We start from the raw sequence: 24,813 nt of genomic DNA on the forward strand, positions 1-24,813 counted from the left end.
AACAAATAATTTCACAGGACCATTTAATGATTAATACACAAAGAAACAAATGAACATTAACAGTGTGTAAACAGTTCATCTTTATCTAATGGAACATTTATATTTTAAAATCCCAATTACTGCTTGCCAGATCATGAGCTTAAATTTTAATGTTTTATCACATCTTACGAATGATGCAAACTATTTTAAATGTTTTATTTTATCAAAATGTAATTAAAAAATAGTATTTAAACATTTTTCACTCTTCCCTTCAGAGGCCTATATATAAGTATCGGATATACATGTACTTAATTGGAAAAATCAGTCAGATATATGAAACCAGCATCAGCCGGTTGAGTGACACTGTTTTAAGAGACTCCCTGTCATATGTGACCTTTTTTGCTGCTTCCCAAAGTCGCTCTCTTAAAACAGTCTCGACTGTACATATATTTTACCTCGTCCATGTCAAAGTACTGTCTCTTGAGGTTACCAGCGGCAGATATCACAGACTTGACAGCTCTCATACCAAAATCATAATGGTCCTGTAATATATATATACAGCAAAGACTCAGTGATACATGTAAAAATACCAGGGAGGAAATATCAATATACTGTGTAGTTATTAGACTGTACATAACGAGATAGTGCAGTCAAAAAATCTTTAAAAATTATATATTTTGATGTCATTTCTTTTGAGGGCTATTAATTAATTTAATATGCATTTCAAAGTATGGCATTATTGCATGAAGTTTCGTAATTTCTGAGACATTAACAAAATTTAATAGCCACTATTATAACTTTACCGCTGAAGCTGAAATGACCAGTCTAAATATTCCAACCTCTGATTGGTTAATCCTGAGCAGAATCTTAAAACTGACCAATGGCAAGACAGCATTCTGAGACTGGTCTGCAAACTCAGTTTCATACCTTAGGACTATGAGCCTTATTTTTTAACCCTTATCATGCTGGACACGATTGATTCTGCCTTTGATTCTGCCTTTGCAACCAGTGCAGATCAAGATCAATCTGCACATCCGTGCAGTCTGATCATGATCTGCACTGTTCACCATTCAGTCAGTATCTACCCCTTTTAACAGTTAACGGTACTGTCCAAATTGAAAGATGGACAAGTCCATTATAGAAATTTAGCAGGGTAAGGGTTAAACATTTAATGAAGACTAGAAGGAAAAAATAAGCAACGATATATTACCTGTGAACTGAGCTGCTCTGATGACAGCTTGAAGGTAGACACAATTTTCTTGGCTAATTGTTTGGCTTCTGAGAAACCAAAAGAGAACAAACTGATTTCTGCAATCAAGGCATAGTCTGGTACCATCATAGCTACTGGACGGAACAATGCCTGAAACAGAAATCCATGTGTCACAATTTCATGATAAAGAAGCATCTGGGTAGCTTAATCAAGTGTCATCCAATACCATTATAACTACAACACTTAAGGAAAGGGAAAGATTTTTTCTCTTCTTTTCTCTTCAAAGCCCCTTGTTGTAAAGTATTCAATAACAAACATAACATGTAAGAATATTTCAAATCTGTAAAAAATTCAACCATATAATAAGATATTGGAATTTAAACCAACCGTTTCTTTCGTAAAAGAGTTCATATATTTGATCAAATGGCTGTAAGTCTGTAGTTTTTTTATTAGAACCATCTTAAGGTAAATTTGTAGACCTATGAATGAAATATAATGAAATATAATGAAATCAGCTAATTTCCTTGGCAAACAAGAGCTGTCTGATGACAGCGCGCTCGACTATTCGAAGTATTGATTGAAGAATGGTGTCAAAATATTTCCACGGATATTCAGACAAAAGAAATAAATAGATTAGACAAACAATGTTCCTGTATTACTTTGATTTCGATAAGTCTTGCACTAAATGGCAATATATGAGCCAATTTCAAAGTCCAAAAAGGGCCATAATTCAGTCGAAATAGTTATGTACTCTTGCCTACAGATGAAAATCATAATGATAAACAAGTGTTCAAAGTTTAAAAGCCATATGTCAAATAGTTTTGACAAAACATGGACTTGTATGGAAGCAGAACCAATTTCAAAGTCCAAAATGGGCCATAATTCACCAAATAGATGACAGAGTTATTTCTCTTCCTACAGATAGAGACTATTATACTAAACAAGTGATAAAAGTTCAAAGCCATGTGTCAAACACTTACAAAAAATATAAACTGGTACGAAAAACTTAACCAAGATTTCTCAGTCAAAAGGGCCATAATTCAGCCAAAATCCTTGATGGAGTTATGTACTCTTGCCTATAACTGGACATGGTGATGGTAAACAGATGTTGAAAGTTTCAAAGCTTTATCTCAAAAGACTTTGTCAAAATATGAACTGGTACGAAATATTAACCAAGATTTCTAAGTCAAAAAGGGCCATAATTCAGCCAAAATCCTTGATGGAGTTATGTACTCTTGCCTATAACTGACATGGTGATGGTAACCAAGTGTTGAAAGTTTCAAAGCTTTATCTCAAAAGACTTTGTCAAAATATGAACTGGTACGAAAAACTTAACCATGATTTCTAAGTCAAAAGGGGCCATAATTCAGTCAAATTCCTTGATGGAGTTATGTGCTCTTGCCTATAACTGGACATGGTGATGGTTAACAACTGTTGAAAGTTTCAAAGCTTTATCTCAAAAGACTTTGTCAAGATGTGGACTGGTACGAAATATTAACCCAGATTTCTAAGTCAAAAAGGGCCATAATTCAGCCAAAATCCTTGATGGAGTTATGTGCTCTTGCCTATAACTGGACATGGTGATAGTAAACAACTGTTGAAAGTTTCAAAGCTTTATCTCAAAAGACTTTGTCAAAATATGAACTGGTACGAAAAACTTAACCATGATTTCTAAGTCAAAAGGGGCCATAATTCAGCCAAAATCCTTGATGGAGTTATGTGCTCTTGCCTATAACTGGCCATGATGATGGTAAACAAGTGTTGAAAGTTTCAAAGCTTTATCTCAAAAGACTTTGTCAAAATGTGGACTGGTACGAAAAACTTAACCCAAGGTGTGACGCCGACGCCGACGCCGTGGTGAGTAGGATAGCTCTACTTATTCTTCGAATAGTCGAGCTAAAAAATCATGGTTTTGGCCTAACTGTTTTGTGGGAATATGACTTCTGAAGTTAAAATGAAGGAAATTCTACTTGCTCATGGGGACATACTTTCATAGACAGCTGCAGTCACTGAATCCATGAAAATTATTCCCCCTGGAATTTTAATGATTTCAAAGTAAATGGTAAGTTGTCAGCTAAATTGTATGTATTACCTTCAGGTTGTCTGGTAGCTCAGTTCTACCAGCATAACCAGGGTTCATTGTGATAAACACAGCACAGGATGCCTTCAATGGTAGCTCTACTCCTTCAAATACAAATCTGTCCAACTGGGAAAATAATAACATCATTAAATTAACACTATATATTATCTTTTCCTATTTAATAATTTTTTTTTAACATAACCTTCTCAGTTTTTTTGGAAGCAATCTTCAAACTTATCTTTGATCAGAATGTAATAATTTTGTAAATTTTATGATTAGTTGAACTAAAACCCAAGATATTTATTTCTTAAATATCATACAGAATACTACACAGACACTATTGGAAATTTATACCACCTTTACAAAATGCATGTGTTTTAGCTCAACAATTGCATGTAAGTTACTCATATAAGAACATTGAAAAAAACATCAACAGCAACAATAAACAAATTAACCAACATAATAACATCAGGCATTAGACTTGGTGAGCTTAAAGCAACACATTCACAGATTTTGCATAGAAGTGTTATCATCATTTCAATTAAGGCAAATACAATCATTGCATATGGGTTTTCATACTCACTGTAGATACCCGTTTCCTGACACTCATTTCCCCACATCCAACAGGTCCAACAATGAATTGTGGGTGTGCATTACACACAAGTATAAAAGTTTATCATATATAAATGATTTTCTATTTTCTACATTTGTTTTCATATTTAATACCAGGAAATTAACCAAAATGTCACCCTCACAGGATTTGGGGTTTATACACAGGTACACAGTTATACATTATACACCAGTATCTACGGTTTCAAATTTTTTGCCACTGCTATTTGTAGGATATACATGTCATTTACAATTATAAATATTATATAATTTACAGATATGAATTTAATATAAAATTGCTTTGTACATGGTGCTGAAAAAACTTTTGCTCAATCTGTGAATGTATAGCTTTAAAAAACGTAGTAAATAAGAATCACAACAGCAGGTTTTTCAACAAGTATACTTTAGCTTCCTGGGCTCTGGTAATGGTCATAATCTGCATAGCAACTACAGACAACACTTCAATATCTATACGGTTGAACTCGTCAAAACACGCCCAAGCTCCACAGCTAAATATACATGTGCAGAGAAATTAGAGAAAGATATACATTTGGAGAAAATAGAACTAGGTTAAAAAGATTTCTGTCAAAAGAATAAAGGATTAATAGATATCTGAAAGCAAGAGACATGAAAAGACAGATATAAAGTGATTAGCCAAATGTAAATCCCAGAAGTGGTTAGCCTTTTGCTGAGAAGGAAGTGGCTAGACATTTAAAAGAAGAATGAAATGTTGCTGAAATGTAGGATAATTAAGACATTTTATGAACTCAGAGGGGTGTTAGGATTTTTACAGAAGTGAAGGGTAATAAAAAATTGAGGTGTCATGCTTTTCCAAGATTGAAGGGTTGCAAGACATTTTCTGGTAGAGTTAATCTATTATGAAAATGATGAGAAGACATTTGAATGACATAACAGATCAAAAGCTGTCTACAGAAAAGTGAAATGAGAATTGAACACTACGAGAAGTACACAGTTACTGGTTAAGGTTAGATGACACACTAAGCTAGAACATGCAGCATGCTACAGTATCTCACCCTCTGTTGTTGAGCTTTCTGAATAGTGGTGATCTGCTGAGCTACCACTGATAATACTTCAATATCTATACGATTGAACTCATCAAAACACGCCCATGCTCCAGCACTACAAACCAACATAGACATCATTTAGTTTAAAGCTACCGATATATATTGCACACTGATTGTAGAGACAGTCCTGAAACTTGTTAACTAAACTCAGTTAATGTTTCCTGGACTTTTGACCAGTACCTGAACAAAACTGGCAGGTACAGGTACCCACGCATAACTGGCCAATCAAAAATGGCCGGTACAAGCACATAACTTACAAGTATTCAGGCGTTGATAAGTGACTGGTATCAGTGCACAAAAAGCCAGTACCAAGGCATAACTGGCAAGTACCTGAACATATCTGACCAGCGCTTGCGCATAAGCAAGGGATTGTGGAGATCGCAGTTGTATTCTGCTCTCACTGAAATTTGAACCCTTGACCTCTGGATCAGAAGACTGATGCTTACCTCTGTACCACTGTCCCTCCATACACATCATTAGATAATACCAAAGAATGTTCTAAGTAGTGTTCATTAAAAAGTATTTCACTTCTTTAATCTCTAGATCAAGACACTCACCCTATTCAACTTTTGATCTATGAAAAAGTCAGTATCTTCTTTTAAACATTTGTAAAATTGCTATGGTTGTAATTCCATCATTCAGTAGTTATTGTAATGAAGTTCTGACATTGACTATTTTCATTTTCTTTACTAACATGCTTTAAAATGTTCTACTACTCTAAAATAACAAACAACTTCTTATTCTACAATGAAGAAAGACATACCTGGCAAGACCCTTGAAGACATACCTGGCAAGACCCTTGAAGAACTTGCCCATAGCCATGAAGTCAAGCTGGTCAGAGCAGTTGAAGACCACACACTGAATAGCCATGGCCTTTGCCAGATCCTACAATCATATAAAAACAAATAAGCATTTTTTTCATCCACATCCAACTGAAATATCACTCTCATGTATATAGCAGTTCAGACAAAACACAGATTCAATACAAGCACTGAGAAATTTCAAGTGTGGATGCTCTTTTGCTTCAAGAAAGAGTAAAAATATGCAACAACAAGAGCACCGCCTTGCGGGTGCTGACGCTCATCTGATTTTTTTTTTTATAATAGAAATATTGTCCTACCCATGATTTTCTAAGTCTAAAAAGGGCCATCACTCTTGCAAAAAGCAGGACAGAGTTATGTTTCTTGATGTACAGTGTCCACTTATGATGGTGAAAAACTGTTGCAAGTTTTAAAGCAATAGCTTTGATAGTTTATGAGAAAAGTTGACTTAAACATAATATTCAACCAAGAAAATGATTTTTCTAAGTCCAAAAGGGGCAATAATTATTGCAAAAAGCAGGATGGAGTTATGTTGCTTGCTGTACAGGGTCAGCTTATGATGGTGAACAAGAGTTGCAAGTTTTAAAGCAATAGCTTTGATAGTTTAAGAGAAAAAGTTGACCTAAACATAAAACTTAACCAAGAAATCTGATATTTTCTAAGTTCAAAAGGGGCCATAAATCTTGCAAAAAGCAGGATGGAGTTATGTTTCTTGCTGTACAGGGTCAGCTTATGATGGTGAACAAGTGTTGCAAGTTTTAAAGGAATAGCTTTGATAGTTTAGGATAAAAGCTGACCTAAACATAAAACTTAACCAAGAAAACTGATTTTCTAAGTCCAAAAGGGGCAATAATTCTTGCAAAAAGCAAGATGGAGTTATGTTTCTTGATGTACAGGGTCTGCTTATGATGGTGAACAAGTATTCCAAGTTTCAAAGCAAAAGCTTTGATAGTTTAGGAGAAAAGTTGACCTAAACATAAAACTTAACCAAGAAATCTGATATTTTCTAAGTACAAAAGGGGCCATAAATCTTGCAAAAAGCAAGATGGAGTTATGTTTCTTGCTATACAGGGTCAGCTTATGATGGTGAACAAGTATTCCAAGTTTCAAAGCAATAGCTTTGATTGTTTAGGAGAAAAGCTGACCTAAACATAAAACTTAACCAGGCAACGCCGACGCAGACGCCGACGCCGACAACCGCTCAAGTGATGACAATAACTCATCATTTTTTTTCAAAAAATCAGATGAGCTAAAAAGGAATCATGGGAAATTCTTCTACATCTACAACTCTTCTTCCATTAAGGGGCATAACAAAACTATTCCACTAGACTAAGTATGAAACAAGGATCCATCTAATGAAGGATTGGTAATTCCCTGTTATGCTTTTAAAATGGTCCAATGCTGTTAAGTTGGTTGAATAGGCTGGCGTTTTACCTTTGTTGTTTCTGTTTTCCCTGTCCCTGCAGGTCCTGCTGGAGCCCCTCCAAACTTGAGATGCAGGGCACCAGTGAGGGTAAGGTAACATCTGTCAGTGAGAGGAGTGATCACAAGCCTCATTGTGTTACCAAGGTACTCATACCCGTATGGGAATTCTGCATTCACAGCCCGAATAAACAAGTTGTCATCATGCCAGTAATACCTGAAAAAAAAGGACCGTTCATTTCATAACTACATGTACCATATATTCCCTTATTAACACCCCTGGCAGCATTACGTTTTGCAGAAGGGGGCATTTATTAAGGCCTCTACAATTTTTTTTAAATTCGTTTTTTACATATTTCGGACAGACTGTAAATCCAACTTCTCATGAATTAATTTAACAATAACAGCACTATCATAGTACTTGTTTTTGCTTTATGATGGAAGTCAACTTTTTTTTGTGTGGAAAATATGGGTTGTGCAATATTAGGGAGAGAGGCAATAAGATACTGTTGTGTTTTTTATATACTTGGGTATATGGTAGTGATGTATATCCTAACAATACATAAAAAATAAAAATCTGTTTTAAAGTATGTTTACCTAAGTTGACTGATCCATTCAAAATCATTGACGTTCTCCACGTTGTTCTCCAACATATTGATGATCACATCTCTCGCGTGCACTTCTATCACAATCAAGGCAGATAATGTCATACGTCCAATCTTTGATATTTTTTTATTAACAAGTTCTCTTAAATCATTAAGCTGGGGTAATATCTCCTCCTTGAAATATTCCCCTAGGGCTTTCCTCTCAAGTGCCGCTGTTACATTAGTCGCCCAGTATGCACCACATCCGGCTAACACTACCTGACCTGGCCACTTCAATACCCATTCTGTTCTTGGTACCTAAATTAAACAAAACTTCCATTAATGAGAAATATCACACAAAAACTGGTAAAGGTTTATCAAATGTATTATCATACATTAACACCTCAAACCCTATCAACAGTAAACATTTACTACACATTTTCAGACCTTTTGTTTCCTACCCTAGTAGGCTTTTCTTGATAATATTAAATTTATATATATCAAAGCTCAATGGCTTAAATATATGTTTAACATTGCTAAGTTGCTACAGTAACTATGAAATATAAAAGTTACAGAAAACACTCCAAAGTCTATTGCTGTTATTTCCTGGCAAATGAACTTTTATATCTGCACAAGGGTTTTTACTGACAAACCATTAAAATAGGAAATGTGTTCACTCATATTTGTAAACTGATTTTAAAGCCTCTGTATGATAAAATATCAATAATGTAAATTATATTTTGAGAACACTTTCAATGAGAGTCAGTTAAGCAGATTTCAAAAACCTTTTTGTAGTCATCCAGACTTTCCTCAATGATGAGACGGAGACTTTCTTTCATACAGTTCTCTATCTCCAACATCCAGTCCTCCACATTGCCCGTTGGATACAACTTCTTCCCTCGGAACTCCACCTCCTCACCTTCACCGGAGTACATACGTGTGATCTGTAAGTCATCCTCAAAACGAAGCTGTAACATAATTTTTTTCAGGATAAGTCTCACGATAATCTAATAGTAATCATGATTTCATTAATAACTTTATTTCATCATGTCTTCATCGCTGAGCTAAGACTCCAGTGTCTAAAATGTAGGCCAAAGTTTGATAGAAGAATACTTCTGAACTTTAGTGCTTTGTTAATTTGTATTTTTTTCACTACATTCCAAAGCTAGACAAGAAACAGACCCTGTTACCATTTGAAATCTAAATGTGACCTTGACATTTGAGACTGGGAACAAGTGGGTAACATGTTAATTCATTATGGGAAACATTTGTGTCAAGTAATTTCAAAATCCCTTTATTGAAAGCAGAGTTATGAATTGGACAAAAAGTGTGATAGTTATAACAATAGGCAGGAAAGACACAGCCTATTTGTATGTCTCCCTTTTCCAGAAATAATAAAACAACTGGTCAACAACAGAAAACTTCATAATTGGGAGAATGGGTGCTGAAAAATGGAGAATGTATTAGCCAAAATATTTTTCATACATTAGCGTATAAAAAGGTTTGTCTTACCTTGGCAATGTTCTCAAAGCATTTTCTAAGATGAGGCTGTACGGCTGTGGGATCCTTGGTCTGTGAGAGAATCTCAAGCAGTTCATCGTCAGACAGGAAGTAGAATCGTGGGAAGGCATTACGCTTCGTCTCCAGGTATTCACTGAGACCTTTCTGTACCTGCTCCAACAACTTGTTGCATTCCTTCAGGTTGTCAAGGAGACGGCTGTCTGGACACAGGGAGATAACCTGTAAATAGAAATACATGGCAATAAAATGAAATAAAAGCAGTAATAATTTAGGAAATTAATGCTGATAATACAAAAACAAATGTACATACACTAAAGTGACAAGTAAATGCAGATAAAAACAAGAGCACCGCCTTGCGGGTGCTGACGCTCATCTGATTTTTTTTGTATAATAGAAATATTGTCCTACCCATGATTTTCTAAGTCTAAAAAGGGCCATCACTCTTGCAAAAAGCAGGATAGAGTTATGTTTCTTGATGTACAGTGTCCACTTATGATGGTGAAAAACTGTTGCAAGTTTTAAAGCAATAGCTTTGATAGTTTATGAGAAAAGTTGACTTAAACATAATATTCAACCAAGAAAATGATTTTTCTAAGTCCAAAAAGGGCAATAATTATTGCAAAAAGCAGGATGGAGTTATGTTGCTTGCTGTACAGGGTCTGCTTATGATGGTGAACAAGAGTTGCAAGTTTTAAAGCAATAGCTTCGATAGTTTAAGAGAAAAAGTTGACCTAAACATAAAACTTAACCAAGAAATCTGATATTTTCTAAGTCCAAAAGGGGCCATAAATCTTGCAAAAAGCAGGATGGAGTTATGTTTCTTGCTGTACAGGGTCAGCTTATGATGGTGAACAAGTGTTGCAAGTTTTAAAGGAATAGCTTTGATAGTTTAGGATAAAAGCTGACCTAAACATAAAACTTAACCAAGAAAACTGATTTTCTAAGTCCAAAAGGGGCAATAATTCTTGCAAAAAGCAAGATGGAGTTATGTTTCTTGATGTACAGGGTCTGCTTATGATGGTGAACAAGTATTCCAAGTTTCAAAGCAATAGCTTTGATAGTTTAGGAGAAAAGTTGACCTAAACATAAAACTTAACCAAGAAATTGATATTTTCTAAGTACAAAAGGGGCCATAAATCTTGCAAAAAGCAAGATGGAGTTATGTTTCTTGCTATACAGGGTCAGCTTATGATGGTGAACAAGTATTCCAAGTTTCAAAGCAATAGCTTTGATAGTTTAGGAGAAAAGCTGACCTAAACATAAAACTTAACCAGGCAACGCCGACGCCGACGCCGACAACCGCTCAAGTGATGACAATAACTCATCATTTTTTTCCAAAAAATCAGATGAGCTAATGAAATAGTATTGCTTAGAAAAATTAATAAAGAATTTCAAAGATCGTCGTTTGTGAAGTAAAAACTTGTGCAAATCTTTTTAGCTTAAAATGGAAGCGTTATCTCACTTATTTTGTCAATTGTCTACAGAAACCGAACCATGAATTGTTCCACATATACAAAAAACATCTACAGTGTTTGTTTCATATATAAAATTATTTTATATCAGCACTAGAAACAGTATTTTTTTGTTTCACTGAGAATCACTGACAAAATACATGTATATTAAATGTCTGTTGCATAAAAAGGCACCCCATCACATTCTTAAGCTGGCAGATGCTTTAATATACCTGTGGGTTTTCTTTGGCATTCTTCATAATTTTTCTCCACATGCGTTCCATGGTGGCGTATCTCTTGCTCTCCACTGGCAGTTGTCGGTTGATATCCTCCGAGCTGAAGATTGGCTCAAGGTACAACCAGGCTCTCTGGCAGTTGAGCCATTCATCAAGCACATCCTAGTAGCATTAGAAATATCAATACACACTACTTTTCTTTACAATAAAAACAGATGAAATAGGAAAATTTAAATTTCAAATAATTTTCTATGCTGAAATATTGTTAAAATGAAAGAAAAAACATCTACCATAAAAAAAATCTTTCAGCACATGCCAAAAATCTTAGAAAAAAAAACAACAACAGCCAGACTTCTATGAAAATTTTCTGTATTTAAAACTACATGTATTCACTTATATACAGAATATACTTTGACAAAGTCAAATCTGTAGATGATAATTACTTTATATTTTTCATGAAGGAAACAGGTTAATCAGTGTAACAAATACCAATGACTTCTATAGTACAACAGTATCATTTTCAAAGTTTGTATTTCTATAAAGAGTACCTGAGTAGTTGTGAGTTTATTTTCCCAGTTGTTGATTCTTTCTTCAAACGGTTTCTTGTATGGTGAAAATGACATACTCTGTGTCATGACAATATGGTCGTCGAGCAGTTGAGACGTGTCCTCTGAAGAACGCAGGATGTAAGTGCCAGTTTCCTTGTATGGCATGATTTCAAACTGCACTGGTTCCCATTCTTTCTCCATCTTATCCAAAGCCTTTTATAATATATAAACAAATAATTAACTATTAGATGAGTGTTTTTTGTTTGTAATGGGCTAAATGCCGTTTTTCAACAGTATTTTAGTTATGTCACAATGGGCTGTTAACCTAACCAGTGTTCCTGGATTCAATACCAGTACAAACCTGTTTTTCACAAGTAACTGCTAACTTCCACACATGAATCTGAGGTGGAAGATGAATTATTTCAGATACAATGTCTTTTTCTCATATCGTCATGCACCCCGAGGACCAAACTCACGAGCCCGTGATGTGCTTATTGCAATATTTTTTTAAACAGTATTTCAGTTATGTAACAATGCTTTCTATTCCCAGATTTCATTGAAGTATTAATGCTTTTCAAAAAAGAACTGACAACTTCTTCACATATATTAGAGGTAGAGGAGGAAATACTTTGGACATATCTTCAGTCATATATCACAGAGAATATACATCACATCCATATGTCAGGTGGCAATGTACCCGATTTCTATTTAGTTATCCTGTTCAAATGGACCTATTAATGATTTAACACCCAATCGCCCAAACACAACCAGTCAGATGGACACTGTAATATTCAAACCTGTAACCCACAATTATAGACGGTAAATGAAGTCATAGTCCTTTACCACTAAGCAATAGATGCTTTTAAATTAGCAAAAAGAATTGCTACTGTATACAAACCTGTTCAATGGAGTATTCCTTGCCAGCAACCTCAGCAACCTTGGCTATAGTCTGAATGTGGTCATTGAGATTCATCTCAAGACATTTACTGAATGTCAAGTTAGCCTTTGGTACGACAGAGAATCCAAGCTCATTGGACAACTGGAAAATAGAAAATCAGACATTTACTGAATGTCAAGTTAGCCTTTGGTACGACAGAGAATCCAAGCTCATTGGACAACTGGAAAATAGAAAATCAGACATTTACTGAATGTCAAGTTAGCCTTTGGTACGACAGAGAATCCAAGCTCATCGGACAACTGGAAAATAGAAAATCAGACATTTACTGAATGTCAAGTTAGCCTTTGGTACAACACAGAATCCAAGCTCATCGGACAACTGGAAAATAGAAAATCAGACATTTAGTGAATGTCAAGTTAGCCTTTGGTACAACAGAGAATCCAAGCTCATCGGACAACTGGAAAATAGAAAATCAGTCATTTAGTGAATGTCAAGTTAGCCTTTGGTACAACAGAGAATCCAAGCTCATCGGACAACTGGAAAATAGAAAATCAGACATTTAGTGAATGTAAAGTTAGCCAATTGGTACAACACAGAATCCAAGCTCATTGGACAACTGGAAAATAAGAGGTCTTTGTAGAACTTCCATAACAACAAAAAAGCTACTTGTACATTAAGTAACAAAACTAAATTTTTTCATTGTTTTTTTCATTACTTTCATAACTGATTAATTCATGAAGTTTAATCTGCATGTAACTACTTAAAAACTATGTGATTGTCTAATTAGTTTTAAAATTATGTTTGCTTCAAGAAATCTTTCAATTAAAGAACTGAATTATCAAGAATGTTTATACACGATCATTGTGGCAAATAAAACTGTATGAACCAGTACCTGTCAATTTCAAATTCACAGAACCAAGTTTTCTTGTGAAGCTAAACTTCAAATAAGACTTGTACTAACCGTGTCCCAATGTCTGCTCCTCATACCAGGGTTTCGTAGACCTTGGATCAGTGGAATGTAGGGTTTGAACTCTTCAATCATACCCTTGATCTCTTGTGCCACCTGCTGAACACCTGTTTACAGATAAGAAAATCACTGAATTAACCAGCTAAGCTAAACTTGGAGCACTTTTAGTTTCTATTTTATTGTTCAAACTTAACATATAAATATTAAAACTATTAATAAAATATTTGATTAGAAATATTGTCAACTGAAGCTTTCATCTTAGAACATTGAATTCTTTTCCAGTGGAAACATTTGTACAACAAAGATCAGTTTTGTTAACAAAAATATTGATAAAAGTGTGTCTCCAAAAACATACCTATAGTATTTTGTTTTGATGCATTATGAAAACTGAGGAAGACATGCTAAGTAGATCACAATACTTACGTGCTTGTAGGCTTTAACATTAAACATAACACAAACTTTAGAAAAAGAAACTGTAACATTTTCAAGTTCTGTAACTAGATCAGTCACAGTGCTTTATGTATAATAAAAAAAACACTTACTTTAAGTAAACATCTCACAAAGTTCAGGCCTAATTTTCCCCTTCTATTCAAATACTCAGACATTCAATACTTACTTGGGATATCATTGAAGACTTTGACAGACTTGTGCATTGTTTTGTACGCTTCATTCACGTTCTTCTCTAACTCCTCAGCATTGATAGATGTCAATGGATCGTTCATCCATGACTCGTGCCATCTCATCCAATCAGAAGTTGTGACCCAGAGATTACGGAAAGGCTCAAAGTCCTTCACAAGCTTTCCCAGCTTGTCATACTAGAACAATAAACAGTCCATACAGCTCTACTCTATCTAAGCTATTGTCAGAGACATGTGCAGTAGACGTGCTTGTAACTAAACCTAGCAACTCCAGATGTTTTGCTACTCATTCAAATTTTTTTGGTGTTAGAGTTCTCAGAAAATTAAATAAAAAGATGTATTTTGCAAAAGGAAGCTTTTGTATATCTAAGTTTAATAAAATATGACATTTTGCAACAGATACCTGTAAAGATGGTTCTGCATGTTTGATAAACTGGTAGGAATGGTGTCACGTCGAACGTTTAAAAAATGTAAAACGAAGCCTATAGCTAGCATGCGAAAAACAAACAGCATCCTATGAATTAATGGCAAACCATGTATTGTTTTAAAACAAGAGGACCATGATGGTCCTGAATCGCTCACCTCTTCCCACATGATCCAATTTTGATTATGACGTCGTTTTTTCTATTATTTGACATAGTGACCTAGTTTTTGAGCTCATGTGACCCAGTTTTGAACTTGACCTAGATATTATCAAGATAAAAATTCTGACCAATTTTCATGAAGATCCATTGAAAAATATGGTCTCTAGAGAGGTCACAAGGTTTTTCTACTATTTGACCTATTGACCTAGTTTTTTAAGGCACGTGACCCAGTTTCAAACTTGACCTAGATATCATCAAGGTGAACATTCTGACCAATTTTCATGAAGATCCATTCAAGGGTATGGCCTCTAGAGAGGTCACAAGGTTTTTCTATTTCAAGACCTACTGACCTAGTTTTTGATTGCAGTTGACCCAGTTTCAAACTTGACCTAGATATCATCAAGATGAACATTCAGACCAACTTTCATACAGATCCCATGGAAAATATGGCCTCTAGAGAGGTCACAAGGTTTTTCTATTATTTGACCTACTGACCTAGTTTTTGATGGCACGTGACCCACTTTCTAACTTGACCTAGATATCATCAAGGTGAACATTCTGACCAATTTTCATGAAGATTTCATGAAATATATGGCCTCTAGAAGGGTCACAAGGTTTTTCTATTTTTAGACCTACTGACCTAGTTTTTGACCGCACGTGATCCAGTTTCGAACTTGACCTAGATATCATCAAGATGAACATTCAGACCAACTTTCATACAGATCCCATGAAAAATATGGCCTTTAGAGAGGTCACAAGGTTTTTCTATTATTTGACCTACCGACCTAGTTTTTGATGGCACGTGACCCAGTTTCGAACTTGACCTAGATATCATCAAGGTGAATGTTCTGACCAATTTTCATGAAGATCTTATTAAATATATGGCCTCTAGAACATTCAGACCAACTTTCATACAGATCCCATGAAAAATATGGCCTCTAGAGAGGTCACAAGGTTTTTCTATTTTTAGACCTACTGACCTAGTTTTTGAAGGCACGTGACCCAGTTTCGAACTTGACCTAGATATCATCAAAGTGAACATTCTGACCAATTTTCATGAAGATCCATTGAAAATTATGGCCTCTAGAGAGGTCACACGATTTTTCTATTTTTAGACCTACTGACCTAGTTTTTGATGGCACGTGACCCAGTTTCGAACTTGACCTAGAATTTACCAAGTTGAACATTCTGACCCATTTTCATAAAGATGCCATGAAAAATGTGACCTCTAGAGATGTCACAAGCAAAAGTTTACGCACGGACAGACGACGGACGCTGTGCGATCACAAAAGCTCACCTTGTCACTTTGTGACAGATGAGCTAAAAAAATGGCCAGTTTCCTAACTTTCCATTGATATATTGATTTTCCTGGTATGAAAACTTGCTTGGTCCAAATTTTCAAAATCAGTCTGGCAAAAAACCAAGTACACAACCCGATCTTTTTCTATTTGCAGAATTTTCTTAGTAGATCCTAAAGTTCAAGAAAAGGTTTAAACAAATTCTGCATTTTAGAAAAATTCTGCTTCATTTTGTTTTGTTTTTGTTAGGTTTAACATCGCACCAACACAATTATAGGTCATATTATAGGTACCTTTGATGGTGGTGGAAGACCCCAGGTGCCCCTCCGTGCATTATTTCTTAACAAATGGGCACCTGTGTAGAACCAGCGACCTTCCGTAAGCCAGCTGGATTGCTCCCTCACATGAAGACTTCAACCCCCTGAGTGAGGCCTGAACCCACATCGGTGAGGGGCAAGTGATTTCAAGTCAGCAACCTTAACCACTAGGCCACGGAGGCATTCTGGTTCAAACATGCAGAACAATCCCAAGTACAATGTTTCAATGGAGGAAAGTGTCTGTGACACATTTATCAGAATGAACAAAATAAACATCCAACAGTGATTTTAATCATTAAATTAGACAGCTTTTTCCATATTTTGTTTACTTTCTCGATGCCAAAATAAAACATTATTTAAATAATATACATGAAGATATGCATTCTTTTTCAACCGAAATGTGAATGAGTAGCTCTAAGCTGTAACTACATGCATTTTTTAAAAAAATTCTATGTGTAGCATCAAATTTTTAGGAGAAATTCAGCTAATGAATTGATGAAAAATTTCTCTGCTTTATTTTTGGAATCTGTGTGTGCATGTGTGTGTGTGGTGGTGGTGATGGTGGGAGGGGGGGGGGGGGGGCTGTTTGTAAAGCATATATGCCCACCAAAATGGCCTGTCAGATGTAACTGGGTGTTAATTTTTGGTCTCAAGTATGCTGTGACCTTGACCTTTGATCTAAAAACAATTTGATTTATTTAGTGACCATAGATACGCATACTAGAAAGTTTGATAGCTATAACCTATGCATTCTCCAGCTAAACATCTTACGAACTAATTCTCAAGGCCACTTTCATCTTGACATTCACCTCCAACTGACCATATACAATCATACTATAAAGTATGATAAACATAGGCCAAAGCATTCCCCCTCAATTGATCTGAAACTGTTTCTGTCACAATGTCATTGTGATCTTGTTCTCTGACCTAATCCCCAAATTATTAGGGGTCATACACTGACTGGTCACAGACAACTATGTTATGAAGCTTACGGGCCAAAACATTCTCAAGATGTTGATCAGAAACCATTTCAAATACCTACCGGTAGGTCACTATAACCTTGACATTTAACCAACCAACCCCCAAGAAGTAGGTATAACTGACTAACCAACCCCCCACCTCCTAAAAAAAAAAGGGATTGTCACTTGACTGACTACTAGTAAACACATTAAAAATTTGATAGTCCTTGGTCAAACCATTCAAGTTTGCGAATTGTAATTGACCTTTGATCTACTTATCCCCAAAACATAAACTGACCAAAGGCAATTATCCTATGAAAATTGTCTACTGAAGGCAAAATGTTCTCTAAATATTGATCGGAAACTAAATGACTAACTTCCAACCTATCAACCAAAAAATGAGCAAAACAATACTGTGAAAATAAGATTTTTTTACATGAATTTCCATTTTCAATGTTTTCATTTCCCCTCTTAACTGACTGAATTCTTATAATAACTTTCAAATACCATTATCAATTTCCTTACTGGACTAGGTAACAGAGCATTGCGAAATCTATAGATTAAACGGTATCATGTAAGTTCTGTTTCTTACAAATATTTGCAACAATTACTAAAATCATTTAGTGTGAAATCATTAATAATAATGTGGGAGAAATTTTGTTGGATTTCATGGTTTCATAATTAAAAAAAAAAATTAATCCAAATGTGCGTCTTGATCAAGTGGTCCTGTCTTTTATCATGGTCACATGGTCGGTATAAAATGTGACCTTCTGAAACTTACCAAAATAACATGGAAATACCAATTTTTCAGGGGCTGTAAAATCCACAAATTCATATCCTTACAAAAAAAAACAAAACATTTTTGGTAAAATCCATGTAATTTATGACAATGAAATTAAATAATTCCGCAGTATTTTAGTTATCTTCAGTTCTGAAGTTGCTTTATATGATAAAGTGTGCAGAAAAAAAGTGCAATCTGAATTGATAGAAAACAAGACATTATCTGTGCTATAATACAGTAAAGAAAAGGCAAATAAAACAGTTATGAAACTAGCAACAGAGTACTTTATCTAAAATACTAATCACTACTGAAAAGTTAGAGCACATGACAATCCAACACACACTTATTTCTATGGTGTATCAAGTACAGTTGACACATGTCTAATGCTACTACATGTATATCTATCTTCATAATAGAATGGCATTCCTTTATATTTTTCGCTTTTTAGAAAAAGTAAATATCAAAGTGGACCTACAAGTTTTAACTCCTGTTTGCAAATATGCCATTTAGGAAAATCACAACTGAAAATTTCCAAACATACACTATAACTTACTTGAAAAGAAAAATCCACCCTTATGAAACCGATTTATAGATACTGACTTTTGTATTAAACAAACAAGCTGAAGTTTTAAGCTGAAGTTTTAGCCGAAATGAGTACAATTAAGTAGACAAGAGAATACATATCTGTTTAATCACAAGTAGAAAGTTAGTACAGTGGATAAAGATTTTTGCCAAAAATCATACAATTTTTAACTTTCCAACTGCGCAATACGATGTGATATGCACCAAGAAAATCTATATCGACCAAGGTAGTAGCTTATTTAAACTATTTAGTACCTCTGGAACATTTTTTTTTCCAGTACAAAAGAATTTATTCAGCATCACATGATTTTGTTTAAAGACAGTCACTCTGAGCAATCAAAAGTCATCCATTTTAAAGTCAATATTCTAATTAAAGAATCTACCTATGAAAAATACCAGGTTTTTTCACTTAGGCATCATTATGCACTGACATCATTTCAAAATAAACTTCCATGAATTTGCAATGGCTGGAAGCTTAGAAATTTACCAACAGTAATATCAGCCAACTTTATGTAATCCACACAAATCTAATTTTGAATGATACTTTCTTTTTAAATGAAAGAATAAAATATCTAAAAAAAAGCTCTTCCTTTTTTTCCATGTAAAGTGACTGTTAGTACAAGTGGTTCTAGACAGTGTAAAACAACACAACACAACACACAGACAAGACACACACACAAAAACACAGCTGTATGCCATTCCTCCAGCATGATAATCCCAGAAAAACACTTGAAAAGGCACTTTGAGTTATGACAAATAGAATGCACATACATCAAACTTGGTACATAGGTCATTACCAAGCAAACCAACTATTATGCTGAAATATACTGGATAACACATTAAGAAATCATGCAAACATTTTATATACAATGTATTAGACCCTCTATACCAATAAAAACAACTTACAAAGCTGTATTTTGAGTAGAAACATACTCAGAGTGGCAATTTAGCAAAAATAAAATCCTGTTAATTCTGTTGATGTTTTTAATAATTTTCTGATTACAAGACTAAAACTTCCAAGTCACTAAAAATCCAGATACATGTAGTTAAACTGTTTCAAGAAATTTTCAGAACTGAATTAAAACATCCCCATAAAATGTCTGAAAATTTATGAAAAAGAAAATCAATAGATCCCTTCAACAGCTTTGTAAATACTAGTTAAAAACCAAGGATATATTTTCAAATCTCCTGTTAAAACATATACCACTTCAATATAACAATAAATATTAGTTATATATATGTATGCACGCAAACAAATCAAACCACAAGTTAATTCTGCTTTTCCTAAAATATTTATACATATACAGATACAAAAACCTGTGTCAGCCATTATCCTCACTGTGTTACCATGGTAACCATCCATTTTACTTACGTTAGTTACAGGCATGCCAAACAGTCTTTCTCTGTTATTGTATGTGCTGGACAGTCCCTGTGCTTCCTTCAGCTGCTTGGCAACTCTTCGTACTTCATTGGCAATCTCGTGACCCTTGCTGATGTCACTGTGTGCGGCCATTCCAGCAACAACCATCTTAAAATATTTCACACATGGTCTATTGAATCACAGGCATAATGTTAAGTTTGTTACAAACAATTTTACCATGAGTAAAGAAACACTTTTGAAAACTTACTTCATGATCCCTTACAGCTCTGTGGATTCCAAGGCTGTGTTCACTTCAAGTTGGAATTTCACTATCATCACAATAAAAAAAAAATTCAACCTATGGATTTAGAGTTATACCCACTACCCCTCCAACACTTCTGTTGTTTAACATCACAGGCATTTCACAATTCTAGCTTGTCAAGTACATTAACGCGACACTGCAAAATGGACCTAAAAGATACCGTTTTCAATAAGGAGACAATCTACTGCTTGCTTGGTTCTGATGAAAATAAATCCGCTAAAACAAAACAATTCAGTGCAAGGAAAGATGATGAATGTTTTCTTACTTTTTGAAAGTACCTTTACATGTCAAATAAAACAGCTGCCTTCTATAAGGTTATACATGGTATTTGATAACTGCAAATTGTACCTGTAGTGTATCAAGCCTGTCGTTAAAGTTGGCCTGATCAGATGACTGTAGTTTTCTGAATCTTTCTTCATCTTCCTCTAGCTGATTGTATGTCTGTTCCATCTGTACCTCAATCTTGTGTGGCCACCCTATAGCTGTCCATCTGAAGTTCAATTAAACAATCTTATATATACAGACTGAAACAGTTGTTAACATCATGCAATGTTTGGAACATTTTCATAAGGTCCAATTCACAACTATAACAACAGCATGGGGTTTTATAATGGCTTGTATAATTTTTGCAATTTAATTTTAATTTACTGTCAACTATAACATTTGTGCATTCAATTTTACTCTTTTAGGTAAATCAAACCAATTAATAACCATAACCTAGTATCACAAAATATGGTAAAACAATTTCACAACTTCCAGATCAAAAATTTATCATGACTAACTGTCCATCTTGAATTATGTCAGCATATCTTATGAGATTGAATATATATCTGATTAAGGAAACTTATAGCGATGAATTCTGGGGAAATACAAAGGAGAAACAAAAACAAGAGCTGTCACTAATGGTGACAAATGCCCCCGCAGCACCTTGGCCTTTGACCTGGTGACCCAAAGTCAGTAGGGGTTGTGTACTCAATAAGTACTATCAGCATGTGAAGAATGAAGGTCCTGGGTGTAGTGGTTTGCAAATAAAAGTGCCTTCATGCAAAAAGTTAAGTTAACGTTGTGACGAACGAACTAATGGAAGGACAGTTGAAAACTAATATGCCTCCCTTCGGGTGCTCAAAAAGATTAAAGAAATGATTCTAACTTGAGATTAAAGTCATCTGTAGACAGATTGTAGTAAAATTCTTCTATGAGTTCATAGTCATCCATAGCTTTGTCAATCAAATCCTGAAATATATGTAAGATTTAATATATTTGGTTTTGTATTTATTCTGACAACAAATTCTACAAATTTTCCCATTATAATTAACATGAAAAGATCACACTGAAAGTGTGTGTGGTTTCTGCTCTCGAGAAAATGTTAAATTAATAGCAAATCCATAAAATAAAGTTATTTAGAAAATTTTGACAATTATCTATATTTACCTATTTTCAAAATCACCCGAAATCTTTATCAACTTCTCATTCATGAAAAATACTGTTGCCTCTAAAAAATTTCGACTTTCCTTAAACACTCAAAACAAAGTAGATAAAAACATATGTTGCTTACTTGATGTTCTTTGAGTTTTTCAGGGATAGATTTCATCCATTCCCTCATGTCTGACAGCTCCTCTATGCAGTTGCATTTGTCATACAGTTTTCGGCTGATTGCTTTAAATTCTTCACATGCCTATTAGGTAACATAAAACAATCTGTTAACTTAAAACACTTTTACTTCTAATCTGCACTTAAAATTGATGTAAGTTCGAAATTTTTATTATATATTCTAGAACGTCTGGCAAGAAAATACAATGTTAACATATACAGTAAAACCTGCTTTAGCGGTCACCTCTATTAAGCAGCCAACCTGTTTTACGCAGTCATTGTCTCATTTCCCAAAATGGTCATTCCTTTTATAAATTACCTGCATTAAGCAGCCACTTTTTCCCATTCCCTTGGCTGACTGCTAAAGGCAGGTTTAACTGTATGTCTATTTACAGGTAATTAAAATAACAGACAGACCGCTTTTAAGTCTAACTAACAGGTGTTAAGATATACATCCAACCTAATGATAGCAAATTGCAAATTTCGAATAGAAACATTTTCTACAAATCTCAGACGTACTTCATCAGCCTGTTTTCTCAAATGTCTCGCCAGGTACTCGAGTACAGCATTACTGAGATTTTTGCGTTTCTTTGACAAGTTTTGTCGTACTGAGTCCGTATTGATCCAGAATGGACCAATAATGAGGTTGCTAGGAATGGTTGCCTCGATAATGTCTTTTTCTTTTAAGTGCATCTCAACTTCCTGTTTCACTTCAAGAGCAGTGTGCTCCTGGGCTTCATAGTCCCTGAAATATATGAACAATTTTATCTAATTTCAATCTTTTTTCTTTCATTTATTAAACAGAATGTTCTAACTTATGTAGATTATCTCTGATGGCTGTTTTTCATAATACAGACTAACATAGACAGTCAAATTGCATTACATCCTGGTTAAAGAGGGTAGAATGTTTTACCACAGTTTAGACAACACTGTTGTTTATTTCAGTTTCATTAATATTTGAAACTACAATGCATTTACTAACAATATTTCATTCTACTTTGACACAGAAAAGGATGGAAAGGATAAAACAACCATACATTCTTGATAAATATTGAGCTGGATGACTAAAAGCCATTAACCACAACCAACCCCACCTCCCATCCTCCAAACACAATATACACCCCAGCCTATGAGCCTCAGGTGATCTACATATACCAGTTCAACACTACTTTTGTTTGTGGTTTCCTTTCGAACCTAACATTTTCTACTGACAAATATAAAACTTGAGCTCTTTTTATTTCAACTATCATATCCCTCTTACCTGACATACTGGTTGATATCAAGGTTCATGATCTCGAGATGTTTCTCGTATTCTCGAGCATAGGCTTTCATTGGAATGAGAGACTTCCTGATAGCATGTTTGATATTTTCACGCAGTTCTTCAACATGAGGCTCATGTTCACCAACAGATTCCAACAGTGGAGTTCCGGACCAGAAAATGTCCTCCAGAATGTACTGAAATAGGAAGTAGAAATCAGTCAATATGTTTAATAAGCAGTGACAAAACATCATCATTTAAGACACAATTTATTATGTTACCAATGAAAGCGAATTTGACGACAAAGACCACAGTACCAGGGCAATATTTTCATGGTTAGGGGGACTATTTTCAGCAAGGAAAAATGTCCTGTTACACCATCTGATTTTCGTAAAGTGGTTTTCTTTTCCAACACATTGCGCTAGGTTATCAAGTATCTCAAAGTATCTTGCCATGATATGGATGATAATTATCTCTAAAATCTACCTAATTTTAATTAATCTTTCAGTTCTTAAAACTGATAAAAAATATTTGATACTGTGAGTACATGCTGAACTCTGTGACTCTATTACCTTCTCAAGCTGTGGAACATTCTGTGTCGACTGTATCCCTTTGTCAAACAATCCAACCAGAGATGATTCAAAACTGTTAATATTTGTACTGTAATGTACACCTGTGTTGTCTAACTGTAGATCCACCAAGAACAAGGCATTTCTCTTGGGTCTGAAAGAGATAGAATATTATAGACTACACTATGGTAAAACTTGAAAATAAAAAACAATATCTTATTCTCCATGTTTTTGCATTCTTTATTTCATATAAAAATCTACACAAATAGCAAACTTGGTATCTGCTATAACTTGGTTATAAGGAACTCTCTTTGGGCAAGAAAGCAGAAATTTATATGAAAATGTAACTGATTTTAACAAAATTATCCCATTTTACATCTATTTTTAATACTTATCAAAAATAATCCAGACTGGAGTCTAAACAGAAATGATTCATATATACACAAGATGAACTTAAATATCACATTTTACAAAATTCATCTTTCCTGAAGTTAAACCAGAAAAAGATAATTCAAATGGCAATAAAAGTAAAGATGATAGAAATTTTGGCATGTCTGTGCAACAAAGTATTGGAAATAATCATGTAAACCTGAAGTTGACGGCTATGTGATAACATATTTCAGACTACATCAAAATAGTAAGTGATCATATATTTTACTTTAACTTACTTGAATGGACTAGAAATCACATCTTTTCCCCAAACAAAATCCTCCTCAAGTTTCACTGTAGAATGGCAGGCATCAAGAATCATCTGCGTGAAGGAGTACAGAGAATTCTGTACTAAAAATCTCATAGAATCCTGAAAAACAAAAGTTCATTGGATAACTGATTTGAAACTGTTTCTCATTAAACTGATAATATCAGTCAATTAAACACACTAAACATGAGCTGTTTCATGACAACATGTCAATTATTCAAAGGCTTGTCAGTAAAATGAATTTTCTATCTAAGAATTGATGTATTGTCTAAATTTATGTAAGAATTACACAACTTGATGCTGTGATCCTGTTCAATTGTACCAACCATGTGCGTGAAGTTTCAACAAAGTATCTACAACGAGCTTTGGAAATTGCAATTTTTACGCAAAACTTCCGCCTGCATTTTCTAAATAAAAAAGGGGCATTACTTTGATATTGTCAAAAAT

The 24,813-nt window shown here is 34.5% G+C and overlaps 1 protein-coding gene across 13 annotated transcripts in view; it reads right to left on the minus strand.

Moving 5' to 3' along the window:
* LOC123551157 (dynein axonemal heavy chain 1-like) overlaps positions 1-24,813 on the minus strand; it is a 107,572-nt gene that overhangs the window by 73,506 nt on the left and 9,253 nt on the right. For 11 of the 13 annotated variants that reach the window (XM_053540683.1, XM_053540682.1, XM_053540680.1 and 8 more), the window contains exons 12-33: positions 24,338-24,468; positions 23,673-23,823; positions 23,104-23,297; positions 22,362-22,587; positions 21,808-21,927; positions 21,403-21,485; positions 20,601-20,742; positions 19,943-20,098; positions 14,028-14,226; positions 13,406-13,518; positions 12,445-12,585; positions 11,547-11,759; positions 10,996-11,160; positions 9,303-9,530; positions 8,576-8,758; positions 7,804-8,108; positions 7,219-7,423; positions 5,751-5,848; positions 4,913-5,018; positions 3,282-3,395; positions 1,190-1,339; positions 435-521 (exon numbers count right to left, since the gene is read on the minus strand). In XM_053540683.1, coding sequence (XP_053396658.1) covers positions 435-521; positions 1,190-1,339; positions 3,282-3,395; positions 4,913-5,018; positions 5,751-5,848; positions 7,219-7,423; positions 7,804-8,108; positions 8,576-8,758; positions 9,303-9,530; positions 10,996-11,160; positions 11,547-11,759; positions 12,445-12,585; positions 13,406-13,518; positions 14,028-14,226; positions 19,943-20,098; positions 20,601-20,742; positions 21,403-21,485; positions 21,808-21,927; positions 22,362-22,587; positions 23,104-23,297; positions 23,673-23,823; positions 24,338-24,468 — 3,510 coding nt within the window. Of the gene's footprint in view, positions 1-434; positions 522-1,189; positions 1,340-3,281; positions 3,396-4,281; positions 4,388-4,912; positions 5,019-5,750; positions 5,849-7,218; positions 7,424-7,803; positions 8,109-8,575; positions 8,759-9,302; positions 9,531-10,995; positions 11,161-11,546; positions 11,760-12,444; positions 12,586-13,405; positions 13,519-14,027; positions 14,227-19,942; positions 20,099-20,600; positions 20,743-21,402; positions 21,486-21,807; positions 21,928-22,361; positions 22,588-23,103; positions 23,298-23,672; positions 23,824-24,337; positions 24,469-24,813 lie in introns of all 13 variants that reach the window. The other 2 variants (XM_053540681.1, XM_053540671.1) reach the window with 1 other exon arrangement.

Source organism: Mercenaria mercenaria, chromosome 4 (genome assembly GCF_021730395.1).
Source record: "Mercenaria mercenaria strain notata chromosome 4, MADL_Memer_1, whole genome shotgun sequence".
NCBI lineage: Eukaryota > Metazoa > Mollusca > Bivalvia > Venerida > Veneridae > Mercenaria > Mercenaria mercenaria.